This window comes from Ptychodera flava, chromosome 12, assembly GCF_041260155.1.
Source record: "Ptychodera flava strain L36383 chromosome 12, AS_Pfla_20210202, whole genome shotgun sequence".
NCBI lineage: Eukaryota > Metazoa > Hemichordata > Enteropneusta > Ptychoderidae > Ptychodera > Ptychodera flava.
Genome location: NC_091939.1, coordinates 23,227,561 through 23,248,641, shown reverse-complemented (window position 1 = coordinate 23,248,641; position 21,081 = coordinate 23,227,561). Strand labels below are relative to the sequence as shown.

General features: G+C 37.8%; 2 protein-coding genes across 4 annotated transcripts in view; one reads left to right on the top strand and one right to left on the bottom strand.

Moving 5' to 3' along the window:
- LOC139145435 (ubiquitin carboxyl-terminal hydrolase 32-like) overlaps positions 1-13,773 on the top strand; it is an 84,077-nt gene extending 70,304 nt beyond the window's left edge. For all 3 annotated transcript variants that reach the window (XM_070716619.1, XM_070716617.1, XM_070716618.1), the window contains exons 27-30: positions 7,664-7,855; positions 8,520-9,197; positions 9,758-9,850; positions 10,483-13,773. In XM_070716619.1, coding sequence (XP_070572720.1) covers positions 7,664-7,855; positions 8,520-9,197; positions 9,758-9,850; positions 10,483-10,653 — 1,134 coding nt within the window. In that variant the 3' untranslated portion in view covers positions 10,654-13,773. The remainder of the gene's footprint in view (positions 1-7,663; positions 7,856-8,519; positions 9,198-9,757; positions 9,851-10,482) is intronic.
- Positions 13,774-17,324: 3,551 nt separating this feature from the next.
- Positions 17,325-20,565, bottom strand: LOC139145433 (intraflagellar transport protein 22 homolog). Its single transcript, XM_070716614.1, is given in 6 exon segments — positions 17,325-17,675; positions 17,678-17,793; positions 19,195-19,293; positions 19,668-19,757; positions 20,021-20,103; positions 20,442-20,565. Coding segments are annotated over 6 exon segments (558 nt in total). The 5' UTR covers positions 20,481-20,565; the 3' UTR covers positions 17,325-17,544.
- Between the last annotated feature and the right edge of the window lie 516 nt (positions 20,566-21,081).

Here is a 21,081-nt window from a genome sequence, read left to right as displayed (position 1 = left end):
TAGGGAAACAAATTACCCAAAATTTACCTATATTTGACATTCAAAATGGCCGCTATCCCTGTTTTAACTCTATGGAGAAAAATAAAATTCCTGATTTTCGAAAAACTAAGACAGTGAAAACTTTTCTTACACCAAGAGCTTTAAAATGAGCCCCCACAAGTGGTAGATCAGAAAAGAATTGTAAAAATTTGAGAGTCCGAATATCTGTCGTAGAGGCGCATTCTGCCTTAAGATATAAATTCAGAATGTGACAATGATTCCAGCAAATGTTAATTTGATGTATGACTTTGCAGATCAGACCCTCATAGTCCGTGAGCCAGACCCCAAAATTGGTCGATTGGTACCATTTGGGTGGGCAAATTCCCCCATACATTTTCTGAAAGCCCGAAATCTGAACTTTCTGAAAATCTTTGGTGGACATGTCTCAGAAGTAGCTTTCTGTCTCAAAAGTTGTTGTCAAGGCAACCATACTAAAAATCTTAAAAGTTAAGAATACTATACAAAACTGACTATTAGTGAACAGCAAAAGATATTTACATGATTTCATGACACATACTGGTACCTCACATTATGGCCTTTCAGTTGACCCCATGACCTTGAACATTCTGGGTCAAGGTCAATAGGTCATGCCCATAACATCTCGGAATTTCTGTAAAATCAAGTATTTTTCACAAATACTTTTCTGCTACGTTTACATAACATATAATAGAAACTCAAAAACTTGCTCAACAATAGCCACAGATGTGTGCTCTTTGAAATTAGTATGTTTTGTATCAGGGATGATGTCATTAGTGAGTAATTACCAAGGCAACCATATGTGTGTTTTCAGTTATGCATGTAGCCTATGAGCCAGACCCCAAATTTTGTCAATTTGCTTCCATTTGACTCGAGTGGGGAACAAAGCAGCCTTTTAAACCTGAAAATCTGAATTTTGAGAAAATCTTCATTGGACAGTTTGCTGAAAACGCTTTCATTGTAAATATTGTTGTCGTGGAATCAGCATTCAAAAGCAATAAAATTAAGCATACTATGTAAAATAGATTATCAAATACACGACAAAAGATATTTGATTGATTTAAGGATGCATATCAATAGTTCGCATTGCTTCTTAATTGACCCCATGACCTTTAGATTTGTAGGTCAAGGTCAATAGGCATTGCCTTCAGCAACTTAGAAATTGTTTAAGGTGGGATTTTTTTTGCAAATAGCTTTGCAACATTTTTACCAAACCAAAAAGTACAAACATGAAAACCTATGGTCAGCTATAAGAGCTAATGCGATCTCTTTAAAATACTAGTGTTTTTCATCATATACCTTGTTGACAGGGCGGCAATCACCACAGCAACCATCAATGCATTTTCAGATACAGTAATAGAGCGACATTGGACATACCTTTGCATGTATATTAATGGTTATAAAATCATAACTTTTGTGTGCTAAGTACACAGCAATGTCAACTAAAGTCATATCGACAGTAAAAGAGGTCAAAAGGCAAATATACGTAAGTGTGTTTGATTGTTTAAAAACAAAATTTGGCAAAGTTTTATGGTTTTGTTTTCATGATTGAAGTAACATGTTCACTTATCAAAAATGAGAATCTGTGTCGGACCAACGTACATGTAGTTAGTGGGAGATGATTATAAGCTTGTCAACGAGTGGACAAGTAGTCTGATCTCAAGAGATACCGATATACTATAACTTTTTCCGGATTTCATGTTGAGCTACCCTGTATCTCCAGATAAATGCTTTTGGTTGTTATTTTCCATTGGGGCGGAGCTTAGGTCACATGGGAAAAGCTTTAACAAGAGGCCTAGCAGCCGATAGACTTCTGCTGTTATGTATTGCTTAAAAATAAAAAAGGTCAGGTTTTGTTTGTAAATAAACTTTGTAATACTGATACATCTGCTTATGTTGATTTTAGGAACACTGAACAAGGACATCCTTGCAAATGCATGTATTACTATTATATAATAATGGGCTCTTGTTTTTCATCTCTACCATAAATATGCAAGTATCAGCAAAATTTGAAGAAACTGAATAATACCTAGAACCTTTAAAGATAATTGTGAGAAAATTGTGTTTTTCAAACAAAAACGAAAAAAAGGCCCAAAAATTTCAAGTACGAAACTTTTCTTCTCAACTTGAATAAACCTCACTCAGGTTGTCCCTAGAAACCCACATAGGCCCGAACACATTTCAAAGTTGATAAAAAGGAAGAAATGCCCCAAAATATAAATATGTAAATTTCACCATGATTTGAACAAATCTAACTGAACTCAGCCAAATGAGTTGCATACCAGTATTGAAAACAATTAGACCAGCAGTTTCAGAGAATAAAACAATTGTTGATAGACGACGGATGACGACGGACAAACCACCTATCTGATATGCTCCACGTCACTGACAGCGGAGGTAAAAACTGCGTAACCACCTTAATTCCTTAAAAATGATCGCTGTGTCATGAATATCTTGGCCCAGTTAGTTGCGCTGATTTAATAACTGTCGGTTTCAATGTTATACATGTTGCTACAGCAAGTAGAATTGCAACTTCAGTTCGCCTTTTTTGAATCTATCTATTCGCCTTTTGTTGAAAGTTTTGAATTTTGTCTAGGCATGTACAATACACATATCATGCACATACAATATCCGAGTAATTAAGTAACAAAGAAATCATCAACATATAAAATAATTCAGCTTCATGCGATATTTCTTATAAAACTGGAAAAGTGAGTTGTGTAAGTATAAAATCAAACATCTTGAAATTTAACTTCACTATACTCCAAGGGAGTGATTCATTTGTTGTACATCCCATTGGTTTCAAGTTGTGGTCTATACTCACTTATTTTTGCAGACATGGAAATTCACTTAACCTTGGTGATTAAAATACAATTAGTCACCTCCTAAATGATCTTTAATTTAATATATATTTCAATAAAGTAAAAAAGATTAAGTGGCATTTCTTTTTTTCACGCAATATCATTTTCTCGATTGAGTTTGTGAAAAATTTTGTTACATCTAACGTAATGGATGTTTCAGAGGATGTTAATCAAAACAAGCGGGCGAAAAATGTGCAAATATTACGTCCACGTATTTGCTATGGCTCATATCTTAATAAGCTCGGGGAACTCAACTTTTGGAAAGGTTTGTTCAAAGCAACCAAACTTTGCAAATTTGAAACTGTATTACATATTGTATAATGTAGACTGCGGAGAAAAAGTGTTTCCACAAGAAAACACTTAGAAGACTTGAATGTGAAAATTCAGTTCAATCTACTATTAACTGCAATCTGAGTCTAGGGTGTCACAAAGGGATGCTACAAATGTAAATACTGGAGTCTATCAGAAAAAGATGTATAATTTGTGAAAAAACAAAATATGTAATAAAGGGGCTAAACACGAGAACCCCTACATCAAGCAGTAGACTTGAGGCCAAACATAAGTCTTTGGGAAAATGCTGTAGAAAGGATGATGATATAACGTCTAGGGGTATTGTAGCAGCAGAAGAACACTGCCACCTCAGCTGCTATACAGTACCCGACAGAACTAACGCAACAAAAGGCAAGCCTCAGGCAGGCCACAGGCTCGCCACAGGCCAGCTCAGGCTCACATAGGCTTGCCTGGGTCTGCTACAAAAACCCTTGATTTTACTAAATGCACAGTCTGAGCTTGTGTTTGATAGCTGGCATACCTGTACCAACATTACCTTGTCGTGATTCGCGACAGCAGATGGAAAATTTGTCGTAGCTTATGCTTCGTTGTTATAATATTCGACAAATATTCGATATAATGGCTAATATGAACACATCTTGTGAGATTGGAGGACAGCCAGGGGCGTAAACAAGTGACAAGATTGAGTTCCGTTCAGATACAGCGCTGTGATGGAGATACTTGTAGAGTTCAGTAATTTTTCCCCACATAAATGAAAATTGGTCAAGGAAAGAAAATTGATCAAGGAAAGAGCTGATACCGTGCAACAAAATATTTGGAAAATGAAATTTGATTGTATTGTCGTAAATGTCCAGAGTCGTTCATTGCCGTCCACATGACGTTAGGTCGTTATCGTTCAGCTGTCAGTGAATCTGATTCCGCTGGAGCCATTCACGTCATTTCCAAACCCGTCGAATATGTTCTGACGAAGATTCGCCCAAGAAGAAAATATTTCCTTCCTTCGCTATATATGTCGTTTTACATTTCTGCCAAGTTTTCTTTAAAAAGTACGCCGAAGTTTTCTTTTTTTGTTCTTTAAAATGTATGGACAGGCATTATTTCTCATCTCAAAATAGTATATGTCCCAGGACAATAGTAAAAAAACACCCTAGCTGTCTTTATTTTTGGGCACATTACTAACGCTAGGATTTTTTTCCAGAATCTGAATAACAGAACTATTATTGTTCAGAGTTTTCCACTGACTTTTGACAGCAGGGCATGACATCTGGCCACATTTTAGGTAACAGAAAAAATTGTGTAGCCTGTCCATTTACCACTCAGGCTTCCGTTAGGAGATGAAGTGTTTCTGAACGTTTATTTTTAATTTATTAAACAACAGACATCAAAACAGGTCCAATAATCATTATCATTCAAGGTAACTAAGAAATTTACCAGGTCCAAGGGATATATCAAAAAATGACAAAAGCAATGGGGTAATCTTGAACCACGAAATACTTTTGGTACCACTTGTCCGGAATGGGTACACGTACCCTGCCAGCTAGCTGCCCCCATCAAAATTTACCCAAAGCGACAATCTAATACAACGTTACCGGAAATGTGATAATATCTGAAAAACATTACGTCGATGCGCAGTTAGTTTGTTCAAGCGTTTGGTTGACAGTTGATGTCTAGATATCGATGATATAATGCGTGATATGCAGTCAGCAACAGGCTGCCCTGGTTACATTGTCCGCTGGTTCTGTAAAATTAGATATTAAATGTCTAAACCTTCGCCAATTTCAAAAGTAAGACTTTCTACAGCTGAGTAGCATACGCACGCAGATCTAGATCGCTTAAATTTGATAATTTTCTCTTGATACATTTTCAGAAGCATTCCCTTGTCTTACTTGTTCGGCGTCGATTTTCATGATGAGCGTCCTTTTTAGTAATCCGCGTTAAGTACCCAAGGAGCCCTATACATGTAATTATAGGAAATACATCAATCCGAAAACCACTGGCGCAACTGGGGAAGCAACGGGTTGTCTGATGAATCTGATTAAAATCAGATGTAGGGTACGCCGACGCCTATACGGTATTCTGCTGCTATTACCTCACAGCACCAGAATACCGTTTAGACGTCTGATGACCTCTTTAAGGTGGTGTGGCATGAAAAAATGTGATTTTGGGCAATTTTCACCTTTTTACATAAATCAGTACGTCATATACTACCACCTTGTGAGGATTGCCTTTACATGCATGCTTTGCGTGCAAACTATCAGACTGCTGTCTGGAAAGGAAGCCTTGCTAGTCATCCGTATATACTAAATTTTCATGAAGGGCATGGTTGGGTTATTGAAGACCATTGTTTGTCAATCAAATCGATAAGGGGCATACCAGGGTTGTAGGAGTTTGAGGCATGTAGGAGTTTGAGGCATGTATTAATGTTCAAAATAGTGCAAATTTCCGCCATGTCAATGTCTGGTAAACGGAATAAGGTATACTCCGGTATATATAATCTCCTGACATATGGAAATACTGTTGAGTTTGAAGAACAGCTAGTTACTGATGATGATGATGATGGATGATGATGATGATGATGATGATGGAGAAGAAAATAATAATGAGGATCAATGTAAAGATTGTTACCTAGATATTACTACTTTCTTATGAAATGCTTTATAGTGTGTGAGTGGTGGTTGACTAATGTACGTAAGAATTACCGGTGCTGTATTTTGATAAAACGCATGCCAGGGAAAACGTAGAGGATCATAGAAAGTCAACATAACATTGGTCGTTGGTCATTTGTAATTAGTAATTTAACGATGAACGTTAATATGTTTGTTTTATTTAGTGCTATTTACTTTTGATCAAGCGCGAAACAGTAGTTTTATTATTAGCTTTATCAGACACATTTCATTTTGTTATCTATCATTGATATATTTACGGCTGATGTCCAGCAGCATTAAAAACTTATTTCTGACTGGTCTATTTCTTTGTTAGATCAGGTGCGGGCCACGCATATAAAGGTATAAGTACTGGGGCTCAGTACGTTGTTCAAATTGTCACGTTAAAGTTCAGATGTCATGTCACTAATGATTTTGCATTTACGTAAACGTTCGAAAAAACATTAAAATGACACATGTTTGTTTACAGTAGTATGAAAATTCTGAAGATATACATTATTGGCCAATACGTATAGCTATAGCTAATAGCTGTTGGCTCTTAGCTAAATATAAGCTTGTTGATATTGTTATCATTGATAATTATGATGTTTAATACAAACTGGTACCATAAAATACTCCGTGTAAAAACATATACGTAACACCATAGAAATCACCATTTTATTCTACTTTTAACCTTGTTCTTTCATTGACCTTGACCTTGGTTTGAAAAGAGCATCAGACAATGTGGTCAAATTTAATACCGGTAGAAGCCACATGTATCGTTTATCAAAGACAAGAGTGCATCTTTGCTGACAAGAGTGCACCTTGCTTGAAAATGTCAAAAAGTGCGCAACAAAAGAGACCTGAAATGTAAACTTTCCATGTTTTGAACTTTGACCTCATTTGGTCATGTACGCCTGACCTTGACTTTGTGGTCACATCTTAAGTGAAAGTTAGAATGTGTAACATATCCTATTTATGTTATCAATTTTGGAATGAACATTTTCATAAAGCAGGATATTCACTTTTGTATACAATTGTACTTGCTAAATAATTCAGATGTTTGTTTCTATGGCAACGGTTTTCACCCATTACTAAGCTACCAAAACTTTTCAGCAAATTCAGAGTTTCAACTTTCAAAAATATATTAAGTGTGAGATTGCCCTCTGCTTGCCCCAAATAGTACCAATTGACAATAATTGGGGCCTGGCTCATAGAGTACATGTATAACTGAAAACACACTGATGGTTGCCTTGGTAATTTCTCACTACCAACAACATCCCTGATACATAACATACTAATTTGCAAAGAGCACATATCTGTGGCTATGTCTGAACAAGTTTTTGAGTTTCTATCATATTTTATGTTAATGTAGCAGAAAAGTATTTATGAAAAATGCTCTATTTAATCGAAATTCTGAGATGTTATGGGCATGACCTATTGACCTTGACCCAGAATGTTCAAGGTCATGGGGTCAATTGAAAGGCCATGATGTGAGGTACCAGTGTCTGTCTTGAAATCACGTAAATATCTTTTACCGTTCCCTAGAAAATCAGTTTTATCTAAAATTCTTAGCTTTTAAGATTGTAAGTATTGTTGCCATGACAACAACTTTTGAGACAGAAAGCTACTTCTGCGACCTGTCCACCAAAAATTTTCAGAAAGTTCAGATTTTGGGCGTTCAGAAAATGTATGGTGGAATTTGCCCACCCAAATGGTACCAATAACCTATCTGGCTCATGGACTATCATGGATGCAACAAACTTCTTTCATGTATTATACTACGAATATTTTTTTGAATTATGAATATTTATATATGTTCACTTTCCCTCATTTATATTTCATCAATATTAGGTTGTTGAGGACCATGAAAGTGTAGAGGAAAGTCGAAGGTTACAGACTGAACCCATAGACTTGGATACGTGTCTACAAGCATTTACAAAGGAAGAAGAGCTCGGGGAAGATGAACTCTGGTACTGTTCCAAATGTAAGGAGCACAGACAAGCTACAAAGAAACTAGCTCTGTGGAGACTACCGCCCATCTTGGTAAGTGATCTTATTGGCTTTGTCAAAAAAGACGTCAAAGCAAGGGTCCAGTAATCAGTGTCATTCATGGTATATAAAGTTAATTACCAGTCCAAGGAATGATTAGAAAGTGACAGTAAGTATAGCGTCGTCTTGAACCACTGCTAGAATAGTTGTGGTAGTGGGTGTCCAGTATTGGTAGGCATACCCAGGTAGCATGCTATACACCCGTCAAGATTGACCTAAAGTAACAATTAGTTTCACAACTTCACACCCTAAAAAAAATTGAGAGAGTAAATTTCCATCCATGCTTTGTTCATCCCTCAAACCTGGGTTCATATCAGAAATGATTTGTCAAAAATTCCAGGCAAAAATTAGGAAGCTTTTTTCCCTGTAAACTGTAGGTGCATTCTACGTAACCTATTCACCCCCATTTCCCTGTGAACAGGTCCAAAGTCACTATTGATAACAATGGGTTTGGGCCAAACTATGGTGGTGAAAAGGTTATTGATTGAAAGGATGAAATTGAAAACGTTTTGTTGATTCTCAATTAGTTCAAGCTGTAGATATATAGTAGTGAGAATACCCGGTAAGTCAATGTTTGTAATCTGAATTTTCAGGTTCAGTATTTCACCATGTGTGAATCGATTCTCACATCAAAAATTATTTCATGTCATTTTCATAGATTGTTCACATGAAGAGATTCCAGTATGTGAATGGGCGGTGGGTGAAATCGCAGAAAATAGTCAAATTTCCAAAGAAGCAGTTTGACCCCTCGAGATTCCTGGCATCCAATGCAAGCACATCACTACATCCGCCAACACACATGGTGTGTACTAACTCAGTTAAGGAGAAGACGGCCAATGGCGTCGTTGTCCAGGGGGTCACCAGCAACGGGAACAGCCTAGACCCACTGAACGCGATCGACGCGAACTCCGAAATTCTCCAGGTGACTCCGGACAGCAGCAGGAAGAGCAGTACTGACAGCCTGAAAGCCGGCAAACTGGGAAAGGACTCGCCCAAAACCAAACGGAAACGGAAGAACTCAATCAGCCCCCTACCAATCAGGAAACACAATTCAGTCAGCCCGCTTCCCGGAAAGAAAGAAACCTCAGAGAGTGTGACGGGAGGGGACAGGAGCGTCAGCGTGGCGAGCAGCAATAGCCATTCCTCAAGTGAGGCAAACACCGACAATGGCAGTACCATTAGCACTGATGCAATTAATCTTGATAGGAAGGACAGTTCCAGTACTGCTAGTAAGGGTCATTCCCTTCCAGACGAGACTTCAACTCTATCAGACAAGTCAGTTGGAGTTGATATGGAAGATCTTGATAAGCCACTGTACAATTTGTTTTCCCTCTCGGTAAGTTTACGCACAGGCTATTCCAAATGTTCCACCTGTACCAAAATCTTCGACACCTCGATTATTTTTATTCATTCGATCCATCATCCAACAGATGCACGCCCAATTACAGGGTGAGGTACCCAGTGTCCTTTACCCATTTCAACAATGAGGAGCAAAGTAAAGTGCCTTGCTCAAGGCTAAAACACAATGCTAAGGTCTAGAACACATCACCCTCCGACAGTGAATCCATTATTCTGGCCTTACCGAGTCTCCATCGTGCCATCTTCCAACAGTGAATCTGGTACCCTTGCTGCACAGAGTTGATAGGTTTCAAGGTTTTGAAATCTGAAATCAGGTTTTCACTCACTGACGTGAACAACTTACATGCACTGAACAACACAAATGGTACCATGTTCACTTAAGCGTCATCAGTTGTATGTAGTACATGTATATATTGTTGTCATCTAAATGAAAATAGAAATAGAATCTTACTAGAATTGATTGCAAGGCAAATGTATTTTCCATTGACCTGAGATGACCTTTATTGACATGTTTGTCTGTTCTTTGTTGTTTCTTAGTGTCACACTGGTATACTAGGTGGGGGTCATTATGTTGCCTACGCTGTCAACCCTAACAAAAAGTGGTACGTCTACAATGACAGTACTTGCAAGGTAAGCGATTCTGTATGGCTAACACCCCTGTGTTGTTCTTACAATGGAACGATCCTATTGTTTATGTAGGATGTTTTGAGCTGTTCCACAGCTGTCATATGTATTGGAAGAGTGAAGGTTTTTGCTGTATCAGAAGTTTGCTTGAACACTTTCGTGGAACTCATCCGTGAACTGTAAATGCAGTGTGGTGGGAGTGATTCGTCCACTCAAACTTTCGTCGTACACGGCTGAAAATACTGTGAAGGAAAAGAAATGATGCCTTTATCTCTTCGTTTTGGACATGAATTTCTTTCAACAGAAATTGTACTGTTGCAAAAATGCAAAATTCACAAGTAGGCTATGTCAAGGCAGTGAGAATCTTTTGTTCCTGTAAAACAATACAGACTTGCATATACAGACCACTCAACTGAAAAAAAATTTGTGTGCATTCATGAGCAAGAGACTGAAATTTTTCGCACATGTTTTTATCTGGCATCACAACTGAAATTTTTGGTGAAAAAGTTCAAGAGAGTCATGTGGCATTAGTAAGTACCATTACTGTCATCCTATCTTATAGAACACTTTGTCAAAATATGTAATCTTTAACACCTATTGCAAGGTGTAATCTTGGATTTGTCATGTTTTCATTCCAGGAAATCAAAGAGGACGTAATCGACACCGACAACGCCTACATGCTGTTCTACGAGCGGCAAGGTTTAGACTATCACCAGTTTCTGCCGGACATGGGCGACAAAGAGCCCGACACGAGCAGCATAGACGATGAATTTGAAAACGATTTCAAGAGGGTATGCAGAATTCAGTAGGGAGGCTGTCGCAGGGCTAGCCCAGTCATCATTGGCAATTGAACAACATGTTTTGTTGTTTTTTTCTTCGTGAATTGTGGAAGTCGTCGGTGGCTGTGTGTCAATGGGAACAAATCAAACTTTGATTTTCACGTTTTGCAACCCAACTTAAACTGTGGAATGTGGAGGTTTGCAAATGCATTAAACATGATATATATATTTATACATATCCGGATATGTCCTGGATATTCCAGCCTAGAACGGCCCAGGTTTACTTTGATTGTGTGCGGCCGAAGATTTTATGTACGCGACGTAAGATTTGTAATTCACATTTTGTCGACTGAGGTGTAATGGTCATGAGACATAAATATCAGCGCAAGTGTGGTGGTATCCAGCCATGTGCAAGTCATCGTTTTCTTCAGAACACACCAGCCCGACATCACTTCCAATTGTCAATGCGTGGTATCGGGAAGCTAGCCTGACAGGGATAAGTGTAAACTTGGACAAGCTTTCCGTCTACTACCATCAGTACATGGTATTTACCCCAAGCTGAGTTGTCAGTTGTGAACAATGCATTGCCTCACGTGTGCAGCTGTTAAAGAAAAATTGTATAAGTCTGTCGGTAGTTTGACAATTCTATACGGGATCCCATCACGCTTTTAAATATACCCCAAACTGTTCACAACATCCCAGTAGGTTCGTCTGTCTCCAATATAAACCCATGATTTTACCCAGTCTTTGAAATCAATCTCCTTTTTATTCCCTTTTCTCAATTTATTTCCCAGTATGCCCTCAGATTGGTTGTCACACCCAACAGAGTTCTCTCCATTAAGGGACATCGATCTGTGCCCATCCATATGTACCCATCATATACCCATCTAAGCTATCATTTGAGATGCCTCCACCCATTGCAACCCGTGTATACCCATCAGCTCTCATTTGAGATGCCTCCACCCATTGCAACCCGTGTATACCCATCACAAAACCTCTTAATCATAGACATGTTCACCTGTTGCCACCCATATAAACCCATTAAATGCCTATTAAAAGTCTCAATTTTCCTATGCCCCCAATCCAAACCCATTAGTATCTGGCAACGTCTTTCAAAACTCTCCAAGTTAGGTACTTACCCCAGTAAGCCCATATGTAGCTATCCAACACCCATTAAAAAACCCATCAACATTGAGATACTTTCTCTCCCCTCCCCAATACTCACCCAGATGTCTTACAAGGTCCAAAAGTTATCATTACAGTAGCGCTTGTCAACTTTGAGATTTTTAGGGACCATTTGTGACCAACTGCAACCAAATGGATTCTGGGTATTATACCTGTATTTGATATAGTCCCAGTTTCGTCTTCCAAAATTTTAGATACTGGGTGCGTAATTTTTTATTCGCAGATATTAGAAACAGTGCAATGGGGGGGGGGGGGGGGTTGTATTACACTGTATGGAGAAAAAGGCATTACCTGAATGATAGCACTCCAATTTTTTGCTGATATCTACCATTGACTAACGCCCAGTCCAAATTTTATGAAAAGCTATAATCACTTTGAGAATTTCTGCCATTTGCTACAAAGTCTGTTCCCAGTGCAGAGGGACAGAACTCCAGAATCAGTTTGAAAAAATCTTGCCAACTGACCCAAATGACTTTCAATTAACATAGTGCACATGTATTTTATGAAGAAGACGAACAATACAAGGTTGCTATAGACAAAAAAAGGAAATTAAATTTGTGAAAATAATTTTGTCCTCTGATCAAAAGCAAATTTACAAAGGTGATTGCCATCTTGTCATTTGCAAAGTTCATGGATTTTTGTAAATTCTCTTTTCACTTTTGTAACAAATTTCTTAATGCCATATTTTTAAGTAGATAGTTGAACAATTTAATGTTCAGTAAATCACCATCGAACTTGAAAAACAATGCTTGTCAGAACACGTACAATGGGTACCCTTTTGTTGTTCTCAACACGTTTGTTGGTTCTTGGGTGTAAACCTACTGGGCACATCTAACTTGTCCACCCCAGTTCCCTGTGCACAGGTCCATAACCACCTTTGACAACAATGGTATTGGGCCAAACCATTGTGTCAAAAGGGTTAGGTTACATCTTAGCCTTCTGATAGATATCTCTTTTCATAAACTAGACCTGAAAATGATGCTATGAGCAAAGGGAGTCTTGTGAGAAAAAAGCGATCATTTTCACTGCAGCCATTTCGTGGGTCAAATAAAGAACAAATGTACAAAACTATCACCAATATTGTAGGAAATAGAACGTTTTTGTTTACTAATGCACAGTTGTATTACTTTATTGTATGTTTACTGAACATTTACAATGGGAGATAGTTCTGAAAAGACACCACTACTTTTAATTTTTTTTGGTTGTTTTACATTTGTTTGGCACTAACACCATTCTTACCTGTGCCAAGATAATAATGTTTAGATTCCAAGAATGCTGTAAGAGGTCATGGTGCTGATAAAACATTGTTTATGCCAGATGGTCGACAGTTTTAAATGAAAATACAGACATTGGAGCAGGGAAGGACAATTTTGTAAGAATGGAAAATGTGATGACAAATGTAACGTGAAAAGACTTACTCAATTATCTTCAAGCTATGAGCTCTTGAGTTGGCGGTCAAAGTGGCTGCATTTACTCTTTGTCTGGTTTGCCCGGCTTGGTTTGGTCGGCATCTCCCCAACTTGGAACACAGAGGGTTGTTTTAAAGAAGTTTTAGTGACGCACAGTGAAGAGTAGTGGAAACAAACTCTCATGTACGAACTTAAGGGTTTTTGAGAACCATTATGACTCCCTATGTTACTACTGAAAACCATATTGACCCCCTCAGTTACTGCTGATAACCACGATAACTCCCTAAGTTACTGCTTATTTATGCAAAATGCTTTCTGTGCCCACTACTTTTCACTCCTGCCACCAGCACTGATGATAACATCAGACGCCGACAGAACAGTGAATGCCACATTGTGTGAGCTTGATTCAACGGTACTATGAAATTTTGCTTTTCTTATTATACACATCAATTTGACAATTTATCTGCTTGTGGAAAAGAAACACTGTTGTAAAAAATAACACATTTCTGAATTCATTTTATTGTGCAATAAGTATCATTACACACAGAAACATTACATAAGGGAAAAAAATGAATACAAAAGAAAGCCATGTTAATTTTTGAAGAGATGTTGGTCACAGGCTGTGAAGATGACACAAATTATCGTTACTCTGTCTAACAAAGCTTTGTGCTGCAAAAACTCTCGATTTGGAGATGAAGTGTATTTTAATCAGGTTTTATTTTTTGTTCAGTTTTTGAATCTTAAAGCCAGTAAAAGTTTGTAAGATTTTTTTAAACCAGTTAACGATTGTCTTTTTTTTTCTTTCACAAATACATAGTGATATTTTGTAAGATTTGTAATTAATTTATTTGTAATCGATTATTTACATATGTATATGATTCGTGTTTTGGTGAGAATTTACTCAGTTGATGTGCCTTTGTTGAAATTACTTTCCCCCCAAGGCTCCAAGGAGTTGTCCTTTTGATGAAGCATGTCACTGTATTGGGAATAGAAAACATGACCGTTTTTTAAATCAGCTTTCTTCATACTATGAATTGTAGAGTTTTGACAAGTTTATGTTGGGAGGAATCCTGCTCAGTTTTACGTAAACTTTGGCCAATTTGAACAACCAATCACAAACTTTTGTACATCGTAGCACCTCATCACTAGAAACCCACCCTCCCCCAAACTAGAATCCCCCCAAAGCCATACATCCTACCTGAATCTTAGTGTCTCAAATTCTAGATAGGTATTTATATTTGTGGTCCATTGAACACCCAAGGACATTGTATATACTGCCCTCGTTAGGTGAGGTAGTACAGTGGCAGCCATTTTGGTTTGATCTCAACAACTGGCTGTGAATATATTTCTAATCACAACATATTGTATCAACATCTGTAGAGAATTTCATAAAGGTACAGACTAGACAACAATTCACATTTTGACTACCAGAGGCAGTATTTTGACAAATTGTATTTCATCAAAACCTTGTCAAGTCAATATTTTTTCAAAGAATTATTGGATTCAAAATCATGGGACAAAGTACTTACAGGCCAATGGTGTAGCAACCGCTTTGCGTTGTCAATCCTTCCATCTGACATAAGTATTGTATCGGCAAGGTTTGCCATATCCATGGGAAGGAGTCCAGCATTGTATAAGGGGTCTTGGCTGTGTCTATGTGGGACAAGAGCTTGTACGGTTTTGGAAGAATATTTTACATGAGTGTATGTATGTGGTTACATTAAAGAGATGGCATACTTTCATTAGAGGAGGGTTGGATTTTGAGAGAGTTGCTGTGAAAATACCAATTTCAGTGTGGATAGGAGAAGCCCACAGATCAAAGTGATAGGTTGAGTGTCTAGGTGTGACAAGTAAATACGATTTAACAGAGGTTTAATAGGTTTGTTTACAGGTTTGCTCGGTAAAGATTAAACCTGGTGACCACATGAGTTCCCCCCCCCTCCACATAGACTGCCCCTCCCCTTTTCCATGAAGAGCCTCTCAAATCTGCAATGTACCTGGAGTTCGCCATTTGCAATATGATATACTAGGGAGGGGACAGAGGTGGCGGAAGAAACGTGTAGTTGTACTTCAATCAATGTCGGGGTGTCTCAGAGTTTTCACAATGTTATATTGGTGACGTTTCAAGGGATGTTGATAATTTTAATCTCCTCAACAGATGACCAATCAACTTATGTATTATGATTATTTTTATATGAATATTTGTACCAACTGAACAATAAGTAGCACACAACCAGCAAAGTTGCAGAACAACCAAGATGCTGGTGATATCGCCCTCTAGTGATAAATATTGGACATCTTTTTTACTATGAACTCCTTTGCAGATACCGTAGTAGTGTGTAACTGGAGTTTTTTAATTGATTTGAAAATTCTTATAGTGGAATATTTTGTGCCATATTAATTATTATTTTGTGAGTTTTGAGAAAGAAAATTTTGTCCTGTATATTACAAAGTTTGTACAGTGTGAGATACAATACATGTATGCGTTGTAATTTTTGCTACGATTTTTGAGGTGTAAAAGTGGTTGTGTAATTTTGTCGATAGTGACATGGCGGCCTGTGTATTCATCATGATGTAGTTCATGTTACATGTTCTCAAAAATGAACTTGTAGGTTTTATTGTTGTTTTAGGGAGGGGGGGGTAGTTTGGGGTGAGGGTAGGTTTCCCGAAATACAAAACCTGCCCTCTGATGTTGTGTACTTTCACTCTTATCAAACAATCACTTAGACTGCTTTGTATAATTGTAAATATAGTTGGATCTTTGATGGACAACAACAAACAAACCAAGAATCATAATAAAATGTGTCTGCATAAATGTAGGAATCGAACTCTGCCGTGATGGTTTTTGATTTGTGTGTGATTTGTGATGTGGCGAGTGTCTTGTATTCATTATACGTGTGTTTGAGTATTAACTTGACATTCATGGATGCTTGCAGAGCCTTTTACCACAAAACTAACATCAATTTCCACAAGTAGTAGAACTTGTTTTGTTCAATGTCTTCATAAAAAAAGTTGTAAAAACAAGTGCTCCAAATTTTTGCCACAACATATTTTGACCAGACTGGTAGAAAATCCAGAAAACAAAAATGGACTAGCTCCACAACTGCTCCAAGTAGAGCAATCAAGTTTTTAAAAAACATCTTCAATTATGAAGGAGTTACCGATTTACTTCATAGACAGATTTGTTTGCCATTTTCATGTAAAACAGAGAAACATTGTAAGTAGAGTATTTTGTCAGTATTAGTTTTGAAGGTGATCCATACGGTATTCAACTGTCACCTGTTGACTTTAAAACAGCTGAAAAATATTGACTGTACAGTCATTTTAGGATTTAATTTCATAAAAACTTGGTTTTATTATGCATGATGAGAAAAATGCAGCGTTGAACATGTTGAGGAACTCCAGGTGATCGATGGCGTGTTCTTTTAGCACATGATTAACAGTTCACAGCAACATGAAATGGTGTGGGCGCCACCAAACAGGCATATTATGATTTACTTTGTTCTTGTGCTACAGTATTAAAGCTCTCACACGGACTTAAATCATTGATATTTTGTGAAATTACCTGTTATGTCTTTCATTGTTTTGATATTATTGTTTGAAGGGCTGTAGTAAACAAGAGAATCAAACACTCAATACATCTATTACATGGTGTGATGTACCATAGTTGCCGTTAATCAATTTTCACAGTATTTAAAGCCAACCTTCAATCATACTACCACATACCTGCACTATGACACACATACCCATAGTAACACGCATAGTGACACACAGTCGCACACCCATAGTAACACACGTAGTAACACACAGTCACACATACACACACACACACACACACACACACACAAACATATCCATACATACACTCAACAAACATAATTACACACACTCATTTGATTACCAATGGACACATAATACCAATGTTATCATCTCAGTATCTCAGGGAGTTCAGTCCGCATTGATACACCATCATATACATCACATACCTGACATGTCTTTTTGGTAGACCATTTCTCATTTCAAGTATAAACCATACAACATTAGAGTTCAACTATACAACATATATTTACACATGATCAATTCCAAAAACAAATGAAAAATAAGGTGTTCAATTTGATGCAGGAAATTTTATATATTACATGTACTAGTCCAGACCTGACTCAGTGAAACATCAACACTAGCCTATCTCCACTGAAGGAGTTGAGAAATCATAAAAAAGGTTGGAATGTCACTCTGGTAATACCAACTCATTGATAATAGCAGCCAAAGAATTATAAACGGAAAAAAACATAGAATTGCAAAAAGGTGGTGCAAAAGTAAAAAGTGTTTAGTTAATGATGCTGAGCTCCTCCTGCTCTCGCCTTTCGGAGATCTGGGTGAAAAGCCGCGATAGATAGTTGGAAAAATCTCTCCTGGCGCCTTCCGCGTCTTCTTCCAGGTTGGTGTTGATCTGTGTATCTTGGTCATTGCGTTGGGTATCTGCACTCTGTTCTGTGTTGATGTTGAGGGCTTCTGGTGACAGCATATGATGCACTGTGAGTCTCTCAGTCCCTGGCCCACTGCAAAAGTCATGTGTCTGGGGAAAAAGGAGCAAAGTGAATTATACAGAAAATGAGTTCTTGTTGCATTTTCACACTGGAGAGAACGTACCCGAAGCAAAAACATACCACAATAGAGTTGTCCATATTACTTCTCTGAACAATACATTCCACATGAGTAAAAGTTCAAGTGCCGGCAATGTCAATGTAGTGAAGCTTCAGTACATAGCAAAAAATCTACAACACTTAAACGCATGTATTTTATTCACAGAGATTTTGTCAGTACTGAAAATTTTAGTCCTGTTAAAGGTTGAGAATAATCGGTGTTTGTGTATAACTTTCAGAAATTGTTGTCTGGTATTATGCATAACAACACAGCAGTTTGTCTGTAGATACCATCATACTGCCGTAGAGATTGAAACAAGCCGTTTAAATGATTTTCAAAGATTTTAAGGGCCACCGGCTGTAACTCGTGATGATTGTTTTTCACTATTTTTGTTTTCTTGTAAATTGCAAGTTCTTTTTCTACTCCCCAAAGCATTTTGGAATGCCAATTAGGTTGTCACTAGGTAAAATGCATGGCTGATGGTTACATTCGAATTTTAGCCTAGACCAGAATTCACTCGTCAACAATAACAACGCAGTCTACACATGTAAAGGCTGAGTTGACAACCTGAATATGGTGTACATCAACATGTACTGGGGAGAGGAACAAGAAACTGTGGTTGACGTTACAAAGAAAAATTGGGTGAAAATCATCAAAAGTAAAATCATCAAAAGTTCATACAGCTACTGGCCCTTACAATCAACTACTGAACATAAATGCAGTAATCTTGATTCTGAAATCCATTCGAAATCCATTCCCTTTTATTATTTTACCTACATGGAGTTCTTGAAAATAATATACATGAATTTTCCTACACTTTTTCTGTTCTACGGGCATCTTTCTGTCACTCAATGACATAATAAAATGCCACATTTGAAGTTCCAAATAACTCAACCACAAGGTGATTTTATCTTAATCACTGAGGGAATCAGAAAAGAGAACTATCTTCCTTACAGTGGTTTGCGCTGAACTGTTGGCAATACAGGAACTAGACACAGCATCTAAATTGAGGATGTTGCCAACACTGTCAGATGTAACTATCTCCTAGCAATGATACCAGTTGATCACAAAGAAATCAACTCTGCGAAAGTTGAAACATTGTCTGGAAGGTCAGACATAGTCAAAACCAATGCCACCAGATCCGCACGATTCACGCCTGCCAATGATGCATTCTAAACAGTTAGCAGGATATGTGTTGGCAACTCCTCAATCTAAACAGTATGTTTATTTCCTGTATTGCCAACACTTCAATACAAATCAGTGTAATATATATACTCTGGAAGTGTACCACTACAAGTGGCCAAAAAGTGACCATTCAAAAATTTGTACTCACAGCATCTCCAGTTGTTTTTCATGGCCGGACTGATCTTGGTTGTAAATGAACACGACACCATTGGTGTCTTTCATGAAGGCTGGCCAACATGTTTCAAATCTGTATCAAGCGGAAAGAAGACATAAGATACAATCAAGGCAGTGCTGGCTGTGAGGCTCTTCAATACGTTTCATCACAGATCAATAGTTCCTAAGCTGAACATAAAAGGACACTAGAGCACCACACACATGGTATTGTCAGTGTCTTATCTCAGCTACCATGGCAGATAATTAACTGGTACCATGATTTTTGTGAAGGGAGGTAAAACGGATGCACACAAACAGCACAGAGATTACACATTTCAAATAGAGCTATCTGATTTGATGGTTATATCTGAAGTTTCTTCATGAACTTTTTTGTAATTGGTGACACAAAGACTCACTGTGTTTTACTTCCATTTTTTTTTATCAGTCAAAGTGGCTTTTCTCACTTACTTTTGATTTCCACTGCAATCCCACAATTCCACTTCAGCGTTAACACTCCTGTTATTCACATTCAAGCCATTACTCTCAAATTCCAATATTCTGTAATGGTAAAAAATATAACCTTGATTTAACATGTGAGTATATACAGTCCTATATTAATATCTTGCCGCAGTTCTGTAGCCCAAAACTTTTCCCAGAGATTTTTGGTGAGGAAAGGTGGGCCCACAAGCAAACTAATATAGGCATTACTACACATAGTACTACCTCAGTGTCGTTCATCGAAGACATAGCATTAACACTGGTCATGATAAATAACTTATCAGCCATATAAATAAACCGATTGTTCAAATACTGCTTCTTACCTAACTCCTTGCGTCGGATGATATTCTCCTCCTGACGTTTCGGTGGCATCAGCTAGGAAATTACTGATGGTCGTTTTTCCACTCTGAAAATGAAAACATCACGTTTTGAATGCGAAAACAATGTAAGGCTGATACCCTTAACGTAAATTGGCGTCTCAGACGGTCATTATACACGCTTTTCAACAAGGAGAAATTGGAAAACATAAATACTGAAGGTAGACACGGAATACTTGCGTGAATACTGTCTGAACGACAGTTTCTAAGCACATGTAAACAAAATGTGGAGGCAGCCATTTTGACGCTTCCTAATTTGTCAACGCCAAATAACACATTAGTATCGTAGCTATTTCTCGCGATTGTTTCACTACAAATTGTACAGTGTCTACATTTCGCCCTAAGATCTATACAGGTTTGTACCTACCTCACAAGGGCCGAGAATTAAAATTTTGGCTTTATACATGGTTGGAACAGCTTTCTCCTGCTTGACAGAGACTACGGAATGCTAAATAGCGCCGCCGACGACAGATTCTTAGCACTACCTGTAGCGCCACCAGTGTCAAAAAAGTTGTGCTACTTCTGTTTAAAAAAAAATAACAAGTTGAACGACGGCAGAGGTAAGGGGCGACGTCAAAAGTTCAATGAAGGATAAAAAACTAAATTCTTTTAGTTTGGGGGTGGGGGGGTTTTGACCAAAAAAAGTTCTATCCTACAAATCGATTTAAGGTAAAATTGCCAGGGGAATGAATATTTTGAAAAAATAGAGCAGAAATGCACACTTTCGTGTTGAAGCCAGTGGAGGGAGTTGTTTTAACATGGTGCAGAGCTGCACCTGGCCTAGTTAGTGTAAACAATGCAGGCTGTTGGCCTCTGTTGCATCATAGACGGTAGTTTCTCTACTGTCTATATGGTTGCACTCGGAATTTATAATTGTATTTTGCTACATTTCTGGTGCACGTGTAGTCCGCCTGAATGGAGTAGTGTGAACTGAGTTGTTACAACCACCAGGACAGTTGAGATAGTTTTTATACCTCTGGAAGGAGAAACCTGGACTTTATTGTTGT